Source organism: Lagopus leucura, unplaced genomic scaffold (genome assembly GCF_019238085.1).
Source record: "Lagopus leucura isolate 7727_CA_CO unplaced genomic scaffold, USGS_WTPT01 Super-Scaffold_100016, whole genome shotgun sequence".
In the NCBI taxonomy this organism is placed as follows: Eukaryota; Metazoa; Chordata; class Aves; order Galliformes; family Phasianidae; genus Lagopus; species Lagopus leucura.
Window position 1 is genome coordinate 4,834,814 of NW_024962270.1, and position 14,470 is coordinate 4,849,283.

Below are 14,470 nucleotides of genomic sequence, written 5' to 3' on the forward strand. Positions count from 1 at the left end.
ACAACTGATTTTGTAGCCGAGAAAATGACTGCAAGGGGAAGTGACCTGGCAACAGCAATCAGGACAGGCACAGACTACACAAGGGATGCACGACAATAATAATATAAGTTAACGGACTGAAGAAATACCTTATTTCATCTCACAAAATTCAGTTAAACACCAGTTTCCAGCACTGAAGATGCACGAACTACAGTTTGATCTATGTACAGAGAGGGCCCTCACTGAGTTTGTAATTGTTGATATTTGCATTTTAAATAAATGCTCACATCGGGTTTTGTTCTTTTTCCATTATCAATAGAAAATGTTCAGCATTACAGGATCAGGACCAGTGTGCATCACATCAGAGGGTGGTGATGCACTGGAACAAGTTGTCCAAGGAGGCTGTGGGTGCCCCATCCCTGGAGGCATTCAAGGCCAGCCCGGACGTGGCTCTGGGCAGCCTGGTCTGGTGGTTGGTGACCTGCACATAGCAGGGGGCTGAAACTGGATGAGCATTGTGGTCCTTTTCAACCTAGGCCATTCTATGACATGACACATCTAGTACCTCATGTGACAAGATTTTATGGCAGTCTGTGTTTGCTCTCCTGGAAAATAAAATTTGCATAGCTAATGCATCAGGAAGGAAGGCTTAAAATTCTTATTAAACCTAGTAAAAAACAATAAATCATAATTTAAAAAAAAAAAGCCACCTCCAAGAAAACGTGGTTAAGTTTCTCAAAACCACAGAGAGAGAAAAACCTCAGGAAGCTGACAGTTAAAAGCCCAACAAGTCCAAAGTCATTCCTTTATGCACTCAGCCAAGCAAAGGTCCTCTCTGATGCCAATTTTAAGGTTTAAAACATAACACAAGAATGCTGTTATTATGTTCATGCTTTCCTAAAGCTTTTCAGCCAACTCCCTCCATTCTGAGATGCACCAGGATGCACCATCAGCAGCAGCAATCAGAGGGATGTTTTTGTTCCTGAGCACAACTCAGCCTTGTGGTACCACTGACTGCTCTGTGAGGGACACTGAACCGGACACTGGAAAAACTGACACCTCTGTGAATATGCCCAGTTTATGTTTTCTGTTTTAAGATTTATGCATGTTGAACACAGCTCAGAGCATGTAAGTTACAGTCCAATGCAACTTAGTGATTCTCTTAACGCTTTCGCCTGCATAATGGGGCCGTCTCTGCTTTCTTGTCAAAAAGGAGAGATGCCAGAAAAAATACTGTGGAAAGGAAAGCCGTTCTGACAGTCCCAATAGATAACTAAGCACCTTGAAGATCTCATCTACATTTTCTGAAAGCTGCTCTGAGGTGATTTACTTAAGCACTGACAGGGCTTTCCAGCACCTTACAAGATGAAGGAGTAGCTGTCTACCCACCCTTTTTAAACACCTTCACTGGATATTTCACTACTGAGTGCCCCATCTCATCCACCTCAGCATACAGCAAAGGAGAATAAATCAGCTGCCTGTTATAAGCAGTCTTCTCCCCTCCTACGGATCCAGTGAGAAGCAGGTTGGCAGCGTGCTTTCTGGGTTACCTGTTTTCATGCACAGTGACTGCACTTGTGGGTAATGCTCTGCAGCTGAGCTCCCTTCCCTTGTTAACAACTCTTTCCCCATTTCCACCGCTGTTCAAGTCTGTAACAACAATTCAGACATGTGACAAGCAAGAGGAAGGAAAAGATTTAGCAGTGTGAGCCAAAGAAACTAGACACAGAACATTGCTGCTGCAGTGGGTGAAAAAGGAAAAGATGTTCTTCAGTGTCTGAGTGAATGAGTTTAAAAAGATTTAAATATTTAAAAGTAGTAAGGACCTGAAACCTTCATTATCCCTCACTTTTCGACCCAGCAGTTTTGACATTTGGGAACTGAAAGTACATGGAACAGTCTGACACAGACACACACGCAAGTGTCTGTCCACAGAGATACAAACCATAAAGTGACAGGCTTTCTGCTTTTACAGATCTGAACATCTGAAAATACAACAAGGCAAGTATGGAAACTGTCTTTTGAGTTCTCATTTATTTTAATTAACTCATAAGAGAACAGCAGCTTAGATCAAACCAAGAGTTTTTAATCACAGAACCGTACTCTGATGTGGAAAACAGACAGATAAACTTAAAAATGAAATGGGAATTTTTTCTGCCTCTATAATGGTGTCCCCTGCTGAAATCAATGCAAATCCAGTGCTTGCAAGGCTCTGTATCTTCTATTTTTTTTTCTTATTTTCTCTGAGAGACTTTCTAGCTACATCAGCTACTAACCTCCAACATTCAAATGCTATAGCAAAAAAAGTAGATCTTGAAAAAAATTATGCATATACATATATTCATACTTACATATATATAAATTGTATAAGTATATACACAGAGAAAGCACATCAAATTAATCCTACTATATTAATTAAAAAGAGAATTATTGTTGCCCAGGTTATCTAAGCAACACTGCTCCATGGCAGAGGAAGTGCTTATTCAGATTTTGAATAGTTCTTCAAATAAATTAGATTTTATTTGCATTTGCATTCATCTCTAAATTAATCTTCACAAAATACAACGGCAAATTTTGCCATCTTCTTAGTTTTGATTTGTAATAGCATACAAAAAATACAAAGCTCCACAATATTTATATCGCCTATCACGCTTTGAGGCACCACTTTAAGGAAATCTATTCTTCTTTATTTATTGTCACCAAAAAAAGGTTTTCAACCTTCAAGAAATCAAAAAAATTCAAAAGCTCACTCTTTTCCAAGACATACTACTCTCACTAGCTCTCAGAAATACATAAATCTTGGACAGTATTCCAGATAAACTTCAGTGGCCCTTCAGCTATGGGGTAACCAATGCAATCAACAATCTCCTGGGTCTCTTGCAAAGAAACAATATACAAATCAGGAACACTAAGAAGTATTCTTTTATTTATAATTCTAGAAATAACTGCATTTTTAAATTTTGATAAACATTTTAAAAATATATCAGCTTATTACATTTGCAATTGAATAGCCCTAGTGGCCTAATTCAACCACACATCATTATATTGATACAGTGTTTTATATATGGTATATTGGTATTCTATTCCAGTCAGGAAAAATGCTCACTAGACAAGAAATAGTTACTGCTCATTTCCAATTAATGAACTTCCTTTTAGAACTACAGCCTGATTTCTGGATGCATTGTTTCCATAGAATGTCAGGAATACTACACACAACATAGCCTAGAGTCACAGCTAAAATGAAATAGTATTGTTAGCTGCAAGAAGTTAGCTTTGTACTTTTGGGTAGCCAGGTATTGCACCAGCCCATACCAGAAAGATTCAATGTTTATTAGGATACCCTCTATAATTACTTTTAAATTGCAAAAATTAGTGTGTTTTTCTCTCAAGTTTCATAATAAAAGACTATTTCAACCCTATCGGTACTCAAGTCAGATCAAAACAACTGGCTGCTATCAGTTAGCTTCTAGTTTGTGAAGCCTCCATTTTAAGAGACAAAAAAGCAGGTCTGTAGTGCTCGAAAACAGCTTGGTGCGCAATTCTAATTGCATTTAGAAGACTAACACTTTCTGCACTGATCTTCCTCTCTCTCTTTTTTAATTACTGTCTTTTGTGTCAGAATCAAGGATTATAATTGAAGTTCCATTCAAACAAAAAAAAATGTAGTCGAGGCATATGTAAATTTATTAAGGCATCAAATAAAACGGGATTATTTTAAGCATACAGCTCCTAAATACTAAGTATAGCTTGGGTATAGCTAGGCTGAGTAGATATATTTAGGTGACTAATTTGTATCTAGGCTAAAGACACTGAGTCAGAAATAAGCTTTACATTAATTTTGATTTTTTGCTGATTTAAAATCCTAAAAGCTGAAGCTGTGAGCCAAGCAAACAGCACACCAGGATGTTATGGAGAATAATTCTGTTCCCACAAACTGTGGGAGAAAATAGGCATAGAATTCTCATTGGTTGCTTCTCTTCAAATATCTAACCACAATAGTTAATATTTCTCCCTATGTAAAATGCTCTGTTGTTTATAAAAAAGTAGAAAAACTTTTGATTTAGTTTTGACAGTCTCTTTGAAGAGGAGCACAAGATGTCATACTGCAAAAAACTCTGCTCAGTAAAATGAGGATCCAAGTAACCAAAACTGTACGCCTCGGAAGTGCAGCGGTGCGTATGGTCAGACTGCGGTGGTTATGGAAAACTCTTCCATCCCAGGACTCCCTTCCCCCCCAGCAGGAATTGTAGCATCGTGCATGGCCAGCTCTCTGTGAGACAAACCTTATCTTACAGAGGATGCTTGGAGACCTCTCTCCCAAAGTCTCTTTTCTACATATTGAAAGGGAAAGCTTGGCTGCAAATGGGAGTACAAAGCTGGGAAAAGAATAAAAAATAATGCACATAGCTCTGCTGGCAGTTGCAGGGCATTTAGAGTGAACGAGAATTACATGACTTGATTTACTTCACAAAAACTGATTAGTAAAACCCCCTGTGGATTTCTTAACTATACTGTGGAGGGATATAAGATTAGTGTAGCAATTCCCATCATCAAACGTATTTACTGTTAAAATATTGGATTAGTGATGTTGTTATCCACTGTTCCGAGATTATAAAGTGATTCTTTAAAATTGAGCAGAAAAATACTGCACTCTATCATTTGTAATTAGATTTCAGTCTGAGGGGTTTTTGCCTTTCCACAAGAAGTAATTGTTTCAAAAAAGAAACAAAAAAGGAAAAAAAAAAAAAAGAATGTGCACTGCACACCAAGAGAGATAAAGCAAAACTAGAAAGCCAGAGTTGCAACTCATTTTCCCCCTTTGCTTTTGAGAGACAAATGTTTCCCTGAGCCTGTACCTTATTGCTCCTGCTGGTCACACTCACTGCTGCGGTAAGACACCAGGTGGTAATAAAGCCATGTTGGTGCTGGATCGTGCTTATTTACGAGGCACATGTGGATGTGTGCTACCTGAGACTGACAGATCTCTAATCCCTAGATATTCATCCTTCCTTGAGAACTCCTGGGGGAACTATAAACCTTCATGGATTGCATTTTCATGCAGCACTGTGGAAAAGGAAGAGCATGAGGAATGAGGACAAAAGTGTTCATTAAGGTAATTACACTACATTTAGGCCAAGAAAATTAATGCAACTTCACCCTGGCTTTTTACTAAGAGCAACTGGAGCTGTTAGAATTAGTAAAGAAAAGCTCCAGCATTAGTAACACTGTCTTCTCATACTGCACTGTGTGAAACACCTTCTGGAATCACTTGCAGACATTATCTAGATGCAGAACAGAGTGTCATGAAAGAATCTAACAACAACAACAACAACAACAAAGTTTAAATCAAAATACTCTGCTACTAAACAGTTTTAAGCCAGGTAATCTTAATCATTGCTCTTTTTCTTTATTTTGGTAAATCCGTATTCTCTCTTTCTAGTTTTATCCAATTAGTAATTTGTCAGCATAAAACTGCTTCTGAATTTGAATAATCCCAATCACTATATTCTTTAGCTTTGCCATACAAAATTCAGATTTTAAAATAGTACTTGCTAAGTTCAAAAACTTAAACCTCACAGATTGGTTTGATGTTAAATTGCCCTTTGTATAACTGCCATAATCATAGAGGCTATAAGCAGGTATTCTCAACTGCAGTAGCTGTAAACAGCCTTGGCAGTGTTTATCAGCTAAATGTTTAATCAGACAAAGTGGCAAAAATATAACCAGAGGAATACATGGTACTTAGCATTTAAATAAAGCTTGTAAACCAATGACAAGTCTATTTGGTCAACTACTAGCACACACTCTTTATGTGCAAAGGGTTTGTCCTACATTTATTACAATGAGTTTCGCACTTTTCAGGTAGGGACATCAGTTTCCATTCACTGAGTTCACAGAAAATGATGCAGAAAAACACAAGTCAAAGGGCATGGCCTTGAAAAAGAACTGCCATTTCGGCAATGACACATTGCTCTAAGAATTTATTAAAAAAAAAAAAAAAGAAGAAGAAACCAAACCCAAAACATAAGCAAACAAAAAACCCCTACCCTAAAGAAGTCAATCTGACAAAGCACCATAGTTCTTCATTTCGAAGAACAATTGAGCAGTTCAGTTCCAAATTTTTTCAACTGAGCAGCTGCATCTGAGGTGAATCCTTGAGCAAATAAAGAAAAACAACCATGACAGAGCATGAAACACGCAGCCTTCCCTCCTTCCACGCAGAAAGCACTGTGTTTGTTTCTGTCAGACTCTGCGTGAAATTGTCCAACCACTAATATGGATCAGCTTCTCACCTCTTGGTATTAGGGGACAGATGTGGTGCTTTCTGCTTCACTGACTGTTTGGCCCCGAACACCGAAGCTGTGCTCTCAGCTATTTTTTTTTCACTCACTCTGTTGATAAAATGTATCCCACAGCAACTCTGAACATAGAAAATGCAGTAAATAGCCCAAGAAAATGTAATGATTTTTTACTGTTATTATTAAGTAGACAAAAGTAGTGAGTCCTTCCCTTCGGGAAGGACCCCCCCCCCCCCCCCGCCCAAGAAATAAAAATCAAAAAACTTTCATGTAAATAATACCGTCTTGTAAATAGGAGTTGGTTTTACTCACGACTCATTCTGGTGGCTTTTAAATATATTCCTCCTCCTTTTAGAGCTGGGAACCATTTGCTTTATGAGTACCATTTGGAACATTTGCCTGTTGCTCATAAAATAGACAAAGCTTTTATTCATGCCATGAATTTTTACTCACTTTATACAAAATATCTAAGGAGGGATTTGCAAGGGCCAGAATTACATCCGTGAAAGAATTAACAACTAATTTAATTTTGTGCAACAATAATGGCTCCAGCAGTTTCTGATTTTGTTGATTACATTTCTTCTTTCCATGAAACAGAAAGGCATATGGGTGTTAGCTTCTTTGTGCATACTTTTTTAAAAGGCAGGATTTTTTTTTCCAAAAATGAACAGGAATGACAAAAGCAGTTGACGTTTTAATCCATGTACCTATTAAGCAGAGCAGTGGCAAACACAGTTTTCAGAAGTGATCATGTAACACAGTGAAAGAACATGGAAAAACAGATATTGTTTTTTGCACTGCTACAGTCCAACAGAATATTTCTTCACCAACACAGGCAGCAGTTGCACAAGCCACTGGAGAACAGGCTGCACAAGATCACCTCTCTCACCCACATTCATGCACCAAACCACAGCACACCATGATCATTGCATCACACTGCTTCCAACATCCTCACAGCTCAGAAATTCAGCTTCTCCCTTGAGTGCCAACAAGCTGAAATTCAGCCCCAACATCAGGATCTTCGCCTCCCTGCAGCACGTTGTGCAAGCAAGGGAGCAGGAGGAATCTGCTATCCTTCCATAACGATTCATTAGCTGTTCAGCAGTAACTGCTTTAACAAAACACCTTCCTCAATATTTTCGTGCCTGCACATAAGAAGCTACTGCCTATTAGCAACTATAGACCATTGCAAGCTCCTGTGGTCTTGTGCATAAACATTATTGATTGCAGACACAGATCAATGCACTCCTAATGATTGTGATTAGCAACTGTCTGGATAGAGGCGCTTGGAGTCTTGGCCATGGAATTTTGGCTATGCAGTACCTAGAAACAGGTTGGGTGCATGCTGCATGTAGGCACAGTAACAGCTTCCATAGTAAGGAAGTAGTAGAGGAGAGTAACGTTTGAGGGATTTCCCTGAAGTACACAGTTTCTGTGACTGCACATAATAGCCTTCTTTCTGCATGGAGAGAGGCACAAATACCTCGTGTGATTACAGTGAAGAACTTACCTTTAATGAACTACCAGCAATGCTACCAAATCGGAACCAGCTGTACAGATCATCCCACAAAAGCCTGCACAGTTAGCATCACAATTAATTTTAAAGCAAACATACTAAAGCACGAACAAAATAAGCAATAGTAAAGACGCATGGTTCTTTCTATTTCCAAATCCCTACACTGTTTGTCACATGCTTTGGGAGTCAACAAGCCTCTAAAACAAGCCTAAGCTCTAGATCATGTATCTTTATAAATTATGGAAGAAATGGACCTGAGACTGTTGATCAACTCTTGGCTACGCTGTCATGAGCCACCAGCAAGCCCAAGTGGCCAAGAAGCCCAAGGGCATCCTGGCTTGTAGCAGGAACAGTGCTGCCAGCAGGAGCAGGAGGTAATCTTTCTCCTGTACTCTGCTCTGGTGAGGCCACATCTTGAGTATTACGTCCAGTTTTAGGTCCCTCACTACAATATTGACGTCAAAGCCCTGGAGCATATCCAGAGAAGGGCAAGGAGGCTGGTGAGGGATCTTATAAGGAATTGTGATTGTTCAGTCTGCAGAAGAGAAGGGGAGATAAGAGAAGATCTTATCACTCTCTACAACTGCATGAAGGGAGGTTGTGGTGAGGTGGCGGTTGGCGTCTTCTCCTGTGTAACTAGTGATAGCATGAGAGTGAACAGCCTCAAGTTGTGCCAAGGGAAGTTCAGGCTGGATATCAGGAAAAATTTATTCTCCTGAAGAGTGGTTAGGCATTGGAATGGGCTGCCCAGGGAGGTGGTTGAGTCACCATTTCTGGAGGTGTTACAGAAATGTTTAGATGTTGTACTAAGGGACATTCCTTACTGGGGAAATACTGGTTGTAGGTGGACTGTTGGACAGGATGATCTTGAAGGTTTTTTCCAACCTTGGTGATTCTCTGATTCCTTAGTTTTTAAAACTAAACAAGTTAATTTATGTTTTGGGTGGATTGCTTACAGCTTAAAAATACAAGGCAGAGCCTGCTCTAGACTACAGTGATGCTGTAATTATAGAGCAAAGGTTGCTACCTCTTCCTGGTTCTCTCAATCTCTGCCAGTAAATTCTCAACTTTGACATTACACATACAGATTCACTGCTACCTTTAGCAACAAGTGAGCACTGCAGAGTCGAGGAAGGTTCTTGTGTCAAGAAGCACTGTACCAAACAAATTACAAACCTGCTGCTGAAGGAAAAAATGCCCCCACATCCATAAAAGCAGCAGCTCTCTTCCCCTGGAAATTTAGAAGCAATCTGGTTTTCCAGGTGGGGCCTTCCAGCTCCCCACTTCATCTCTACCCCTGCTCCATCTCCTCTTTTAGGACCCAAAGCTTTTCCCAGAACAACATCTAGTTTCATCTGCACAATGAACTGTCTCTTTCCTTCCCTCCCATCACTCAGAAGCCACATATTTCAAAATGCAGTACAGTGCACTGATACACAGGAAATAAACAGCAAAAATGCATCTGAACTTCCGCATGTCAGAAATTTATAACGATTTGCTACAGAAAACACAGAAATGCAAGACCAAAAAATCCAAACCCCTCTGTGTAAAGAGACATAAGTGCTGCACATTAATCTCTCCTTTTCTTTATCTTTTTTGTGTAATTAAGTATTGCTTCCTTTTCAGAGAAATCCTATTACACAATAGGCTGAACCTCAAACCTTCCTTTCAAAATAACACTCCACAAATTCCATTTCTATGCCAGAAGACGCTCACAGTTTCTTGACACTCCATTCAGAAAGTGGTTTGGCTTCGTAAGGTTTTGCAGTCTTTCAAGCATGTCAGGAACACAAGCTGAAGGAAAGATAATTGTGGCATTTCTACACTAGAAAAAAGCTGAATCAGATCCTGAGAGTTTAACTAAAAAACACTAGCAATCATCCAGATAGCCAAACAACAAAACAAATCATTTTGACATATGATGGTAAGAACCACAGAGCTACCCTAAAAGCAATGTTTCTTTAGAGCTTTAGATTGATTTTATTAAGACTGAGAAAAACCACCATTAGAAAAAAAGCATTATGAGAAAAATCATTCCACCCTACCTGTGGCTGAGTCCATGGCTCCAGCGTTGATTCTTTTAAAGGAGTTTGTGGCCTTCCCATTTCTTTTGTGTGCTTTAAGGAGAGAAAAGTATGCTTCAGGTTATACGTGCAACCACTCTATCAGTATTCAGCATTAATTTCCCTTGAGGGAATAAAACAATACTCATGCACAAAATTCATACAAAATAATCAAAATATATGATGACTGCATGCATTTAGAGTAGACTGCAGGTTGGATATTTTTGCTGCCAAGTAATCTAGCTTTCATAGAGTGGCTTTAACCTTCCAGGTGTGGGGGTGCACACCTCCATCTGTGTGTGCAAGTGAAAAACCTCAAACAAAAGCCTGAAATTATTTGCCATCACAGTGAGGTCCAGCAGCAGAATTTACAAGAGAATCACTTGTGTTCTCCAGCTTTTCACTACCCTGGAATTTTTCAAGATTGACTGCCTCAAAGCAAGTGTCTGTGTAATCAAACAGATTAAAATAGTCTTCAGAGAATTAGATTTGCTGACCCTTCACACTTTCGCTTCCATTTTTTAATATTATTGAAACATGCTGCAAATAATTGTTATTTTCTGTAATTGTTCTGCTTCAGAAATAAATACATGAGAGTAGTAAGCACTGGGACTAAGTACTGAATAGGATGCCAGCTCCTTTTAATTTTCTCCATATGAATTTCCAAAGGAAGAAGCTGTGCTGCAGAGATACAAACAAGTCTCCTTCATTTTTTTCTGCCTAATTCCTTTAGGTTGTAAAATGAAAACAATGGTTTTCACAAAACAGATCTTCTGTTGATATATGCTGCATTTAGGTGCCAGAATCTTCCTCTTTCTGAAATACAGTACCTCTATCATGTTACTCTTTGGACAAGGCCTTTGAACAATATGCAATATAAATATCATCTTATCTGGATATCATATTAGAGAGATCTAAATGCCAGTGGAGACTGCAAAGACTGTCAAAGTGGAAGTCATATGCCATTGGATTTTCTGTCATATGCAGTAAAATATGATCTCTTGAAATAAAACAATTTTTTGAAATACAGAACTTGTGAACAGCTTCAGTTAGCACGGAACATTCACAAGGCTCATTTCATAAAAACACCTTATTAAATGGAAATTTTGTTTTGGCAGGTTAGATTGCCTGTAATAATAGATTACAGACAATCATTTGTACCATTTTTGTTGCTATATTTTGGGGCGGCAACTGAATATGATTCATTCTTGAAATAGAACAATAAATGCATTTCAAAAGAAAAAAGAAATAACCATAGATACAGTGAACGCTAAAAAGAGTTAAAATGAATGCATCTGGAAAGGGAAGGCTGAGTTTTCCATATGTTCAAAAGCAACTGTATTCTACCTTGTAATCTTTCTTTAAATGTAGTAATCAAGCATCAAAAGGACCCAAACACATACTGAAAATTATTAAACATATCAGTTGTGGTACTAAGATACCGTAATAACTCCATATGGGATAACCTGTCAGGAAGTGACATTAAAAATCTGAGTATTTCTTTACAAGTAGTTTTCCTTTGAATTTCACATCTTTTTTTTTTATACAACATTGATCCAATTAGTGTTACAGAGCAGAGGAAAAGCAAAAAGCAAAAACAATGTGTATGAGATCATAAAGCATAAAGGATACAAAAGTACATTTGGGTGAGATAGCACTCAAAACTTTGGAGTATCATTTTAAAACAACACTCTGCCTTTTAGGTATGATGACTGAGTCACATCTTAATGCTGAGCTTCCCATTGACTAGCATCCTGGGTTACTCATTTGCTAGCTACTGCTCCCACTACCCAGAAACCATGAGTACCTTTCCCCCTCCAAAGGGGAGCATCGGTGACATAACACTAAGAGAGTGACACACAGAGCAGATCTTGGGGCAACTACTAGTTATTCTGCATGCTGTAACACATGGAAGAAAGCTTAAAAAAAGTACTGAAGAACCTAGAAGTCACTGACTTTTTTTTTTTTTTAATTGCAGAATAAAAAAGACACACAACATCTCTGTGAGCTGTGACTGCACGCAAGGTAGCTCTCAAATACCAGCACTTGGACTGCTTACAAGCAGCACATCTGCTGCAACTTCAAACTCAGCATGTTACAAAACTAAGATTGTGCAAATAACTGTTCTGAACCAGCAATTGTACTTCTAGTCTATACGCTGCCTACTTACAGCATGCTGAGATACACTTATCCACAAGTTCTCTATTCCTTTTTGATTTTTTTTATTTTTTATTTTTAAGAGAAGAGGAACGTGGTAATGACAGACAATACTCCTGTGAGCATCTTTCTTCCAACATAGATAAAAAGCTCTTTACTAAAGGCAGGGAGCTTTTGGAAGACTTTATCCCCCCATTTTGCTTGGAGCATCATCCTACAAGTTTCTGCAGTTTGTACAATTTCTCTAAAGAAACAACAGGAATATGCCCACAGTCTTTTGTTTACGTTCTCTCTACTTCCTCAATTTGACATTTAAGTTTCGCACATAGAAGAAAATTGTAGTCATAATGAGATAAAGATGGAATGATTTCAACCTGGATATTATATTATGGTTTCAGCAGTGCCATTAGAGCTCCCTTAGCTCTTGTACATGCACAGATTAGATTCTTTCCAGCAGGCAGGTGAGACTTCTAGAATAAATGAGGTTCCCTCCATTTCTGATGAAATGCCTGTCAGTTCTGGTACAGCCAACGACCCCACAAGCACAGGGCATTTCTGGACAACTGATTCAGTTCCCACTGTTCTGTCTTATACAGCTGCTCTGGTGCAGGCAGCAGTCAAAGCAGAAAAACACTGAGCTTTTACTGACTTTAAAAGTTTCCTTTATCTTGGAGATCCCAGTGGAAAATGCACTATTTCTAGCAGCGATTCCCCAAGCCCAGGCAATCCTGCCTACCCACAGAAAGTCCAGCTTTCAGGTATTTTCTCATTTAAGAAGTGACATCCATCATCTTCTGCCCGACCCCCTAGAAAGTACCCTGAACTACTATGTCAGCAATCAATAAAGTCCAGCACAAAGGTTTGAAATACTGAAATTACTGGGAGTAAAGCATTTTGCTGATATTTGGAATTTTCTGTCTAGTGTAACAGCAAAACAAAACTTTAGTATTTAATCAAAGTAGTCATCGATTTTTTTTAGGCAAAAATGAAATTCATCATGAAAATTTCCTGTTGTTTATTAGGTGCAATGAGTTAATAAACATATAATTACTTATGACAGTTTGGCAGGTAATATCCACACTTCCAAAATCTACAAGAGAAAATAAATTGTAAAATGGATTCTAACAGTTATGAAAGTCATCATTTTTAAGTCAGGTTTCATTTTTATCTTTAAGTTGCCACACTGCTATCTCCATTCTGAAATATAAGCGGGAAATCTCTTGTGCAATTGAGACTATTCAAACTAATCTTACCACAATTGCATATGCAGAGATCTCCCTTCTGAGAGCATCCTGTCCCAACACTACTCAGCTCCAGGTAGCTGTTCAGGTTAGGCTGATCCATAACAAAATACTGCTCATCTGCTCAGCCTATTTCCTGAGCAGGCTCAGCTCTCTGCCCTAAGACTGCTCCCTGTGACTTGGAGAGGCAGGTCAGGAAGAGGAGATATGGCTGACTGAGGAAGAGGAATACCCATTCCCTGTGACCCTGTCTGACAGCTACCTGTCAAGCTCTCCCTTTTGCCTCTCTCTCCACAGTGCATTACAGCCAACAGAGCAAGCTGCCCACTTGCACTGGCATCAGTGCTGGGAGCTGTTGGAGGCTGGTGGCTGCCCACGCTCATCTTCTGCTGAGCCACAGTGCTGGCTCTTGGCTTCCTCTGGCCGGGCTCCCGAGCTCTAGCAGCCTTTAATGCAGAACTCATACTCTGAAACCGTGGGAAAGTTCCTCCCTTTTTGTGAAATTATGTTCAACTGGTTGGCCTGAGCTTCATGAGCTGGGCTATTAAAGTAATCATAAAAATATACAGCAACTTGACCCATGGGTATGACCAATTTTTCAATGACTATCACTTTTCCAGACCACAAAGGCAATTTGTTCTGGCCCTTAAGCTCTCTGTTCCAGTACTAAATACTGGATTTGTTCAGCTAGGAGTCATCGCCTCTTCATCCCACCTCCCTATTGGTGGGTTTTTGCTTTTCCTCAAAGGAAATCGAGATTTATTAAAGTTAAGAAGAAGAGAAAAAGTTACGATGTGACAATTTTGTTTTATGTATTTTGATTTCTGGAAAAGCCCTAAAATTATCTAGAAGGATATTACCACCAATAATACTAATGGTTATTGATTGCTGTGAGAAGCAAAAGCAGACTGAAATCCAAAGATAATATGATGCATTTTTCTCTGGTGCCTTACAAAATTGCTATGGCAGCATTAAGATTGTCTGACTCGAAAGTGTTCCACTCCACACTATACAAGAAGGAGAAAAAAAAGAAAAAGGACTTTATTGAATTGTCTTTCAAGCCAAAATACTGTATTGCTTAAAGTGAGATTTAGGAAACAAACAGCAAAAGACATTCTGTAAGCAGTATATTAGTACGAAGTCTGGTCAGGATTGCATCTGTTTGTTTGGGTCTGCTTTTGTCTTTTGCACTTATTTTTAAACAGCCAAAAATTA

The 14,470-nt window shown here is 38.9% G+C and overlaps 1 protein-coding gene across 1 annotated transcript in view; it reads right to left on the bottom strand.

The window, feature by feature from the left end:
• Positions 1-13,368, bottom strand: part of LOC122183003 (protocadherin-11 X-linked-like) — a 113,973-nt gene extending 100,605 nt beyond the window's left edge. The window contains exons 1-2 of the mRNA XM_042876711.1: positions 13,268-13,368; positions 9,840-9,911 (exon numbers count right to left, since the gene is read on the bottom strand). Coding sequence (XP_042732645.1) covers positions 9,840-9,899 — 60 coding nt within the window. The 5' untranslated portion in view covers positions 9,900-9,911; positions 13,268-13,368. The remainder of the gene's footprint in view (positions 1-9,839; positions 9,912-13,267) is intronic.
• Positions 13,369-14,470: the final 1,102 nt, after the last annotated feature.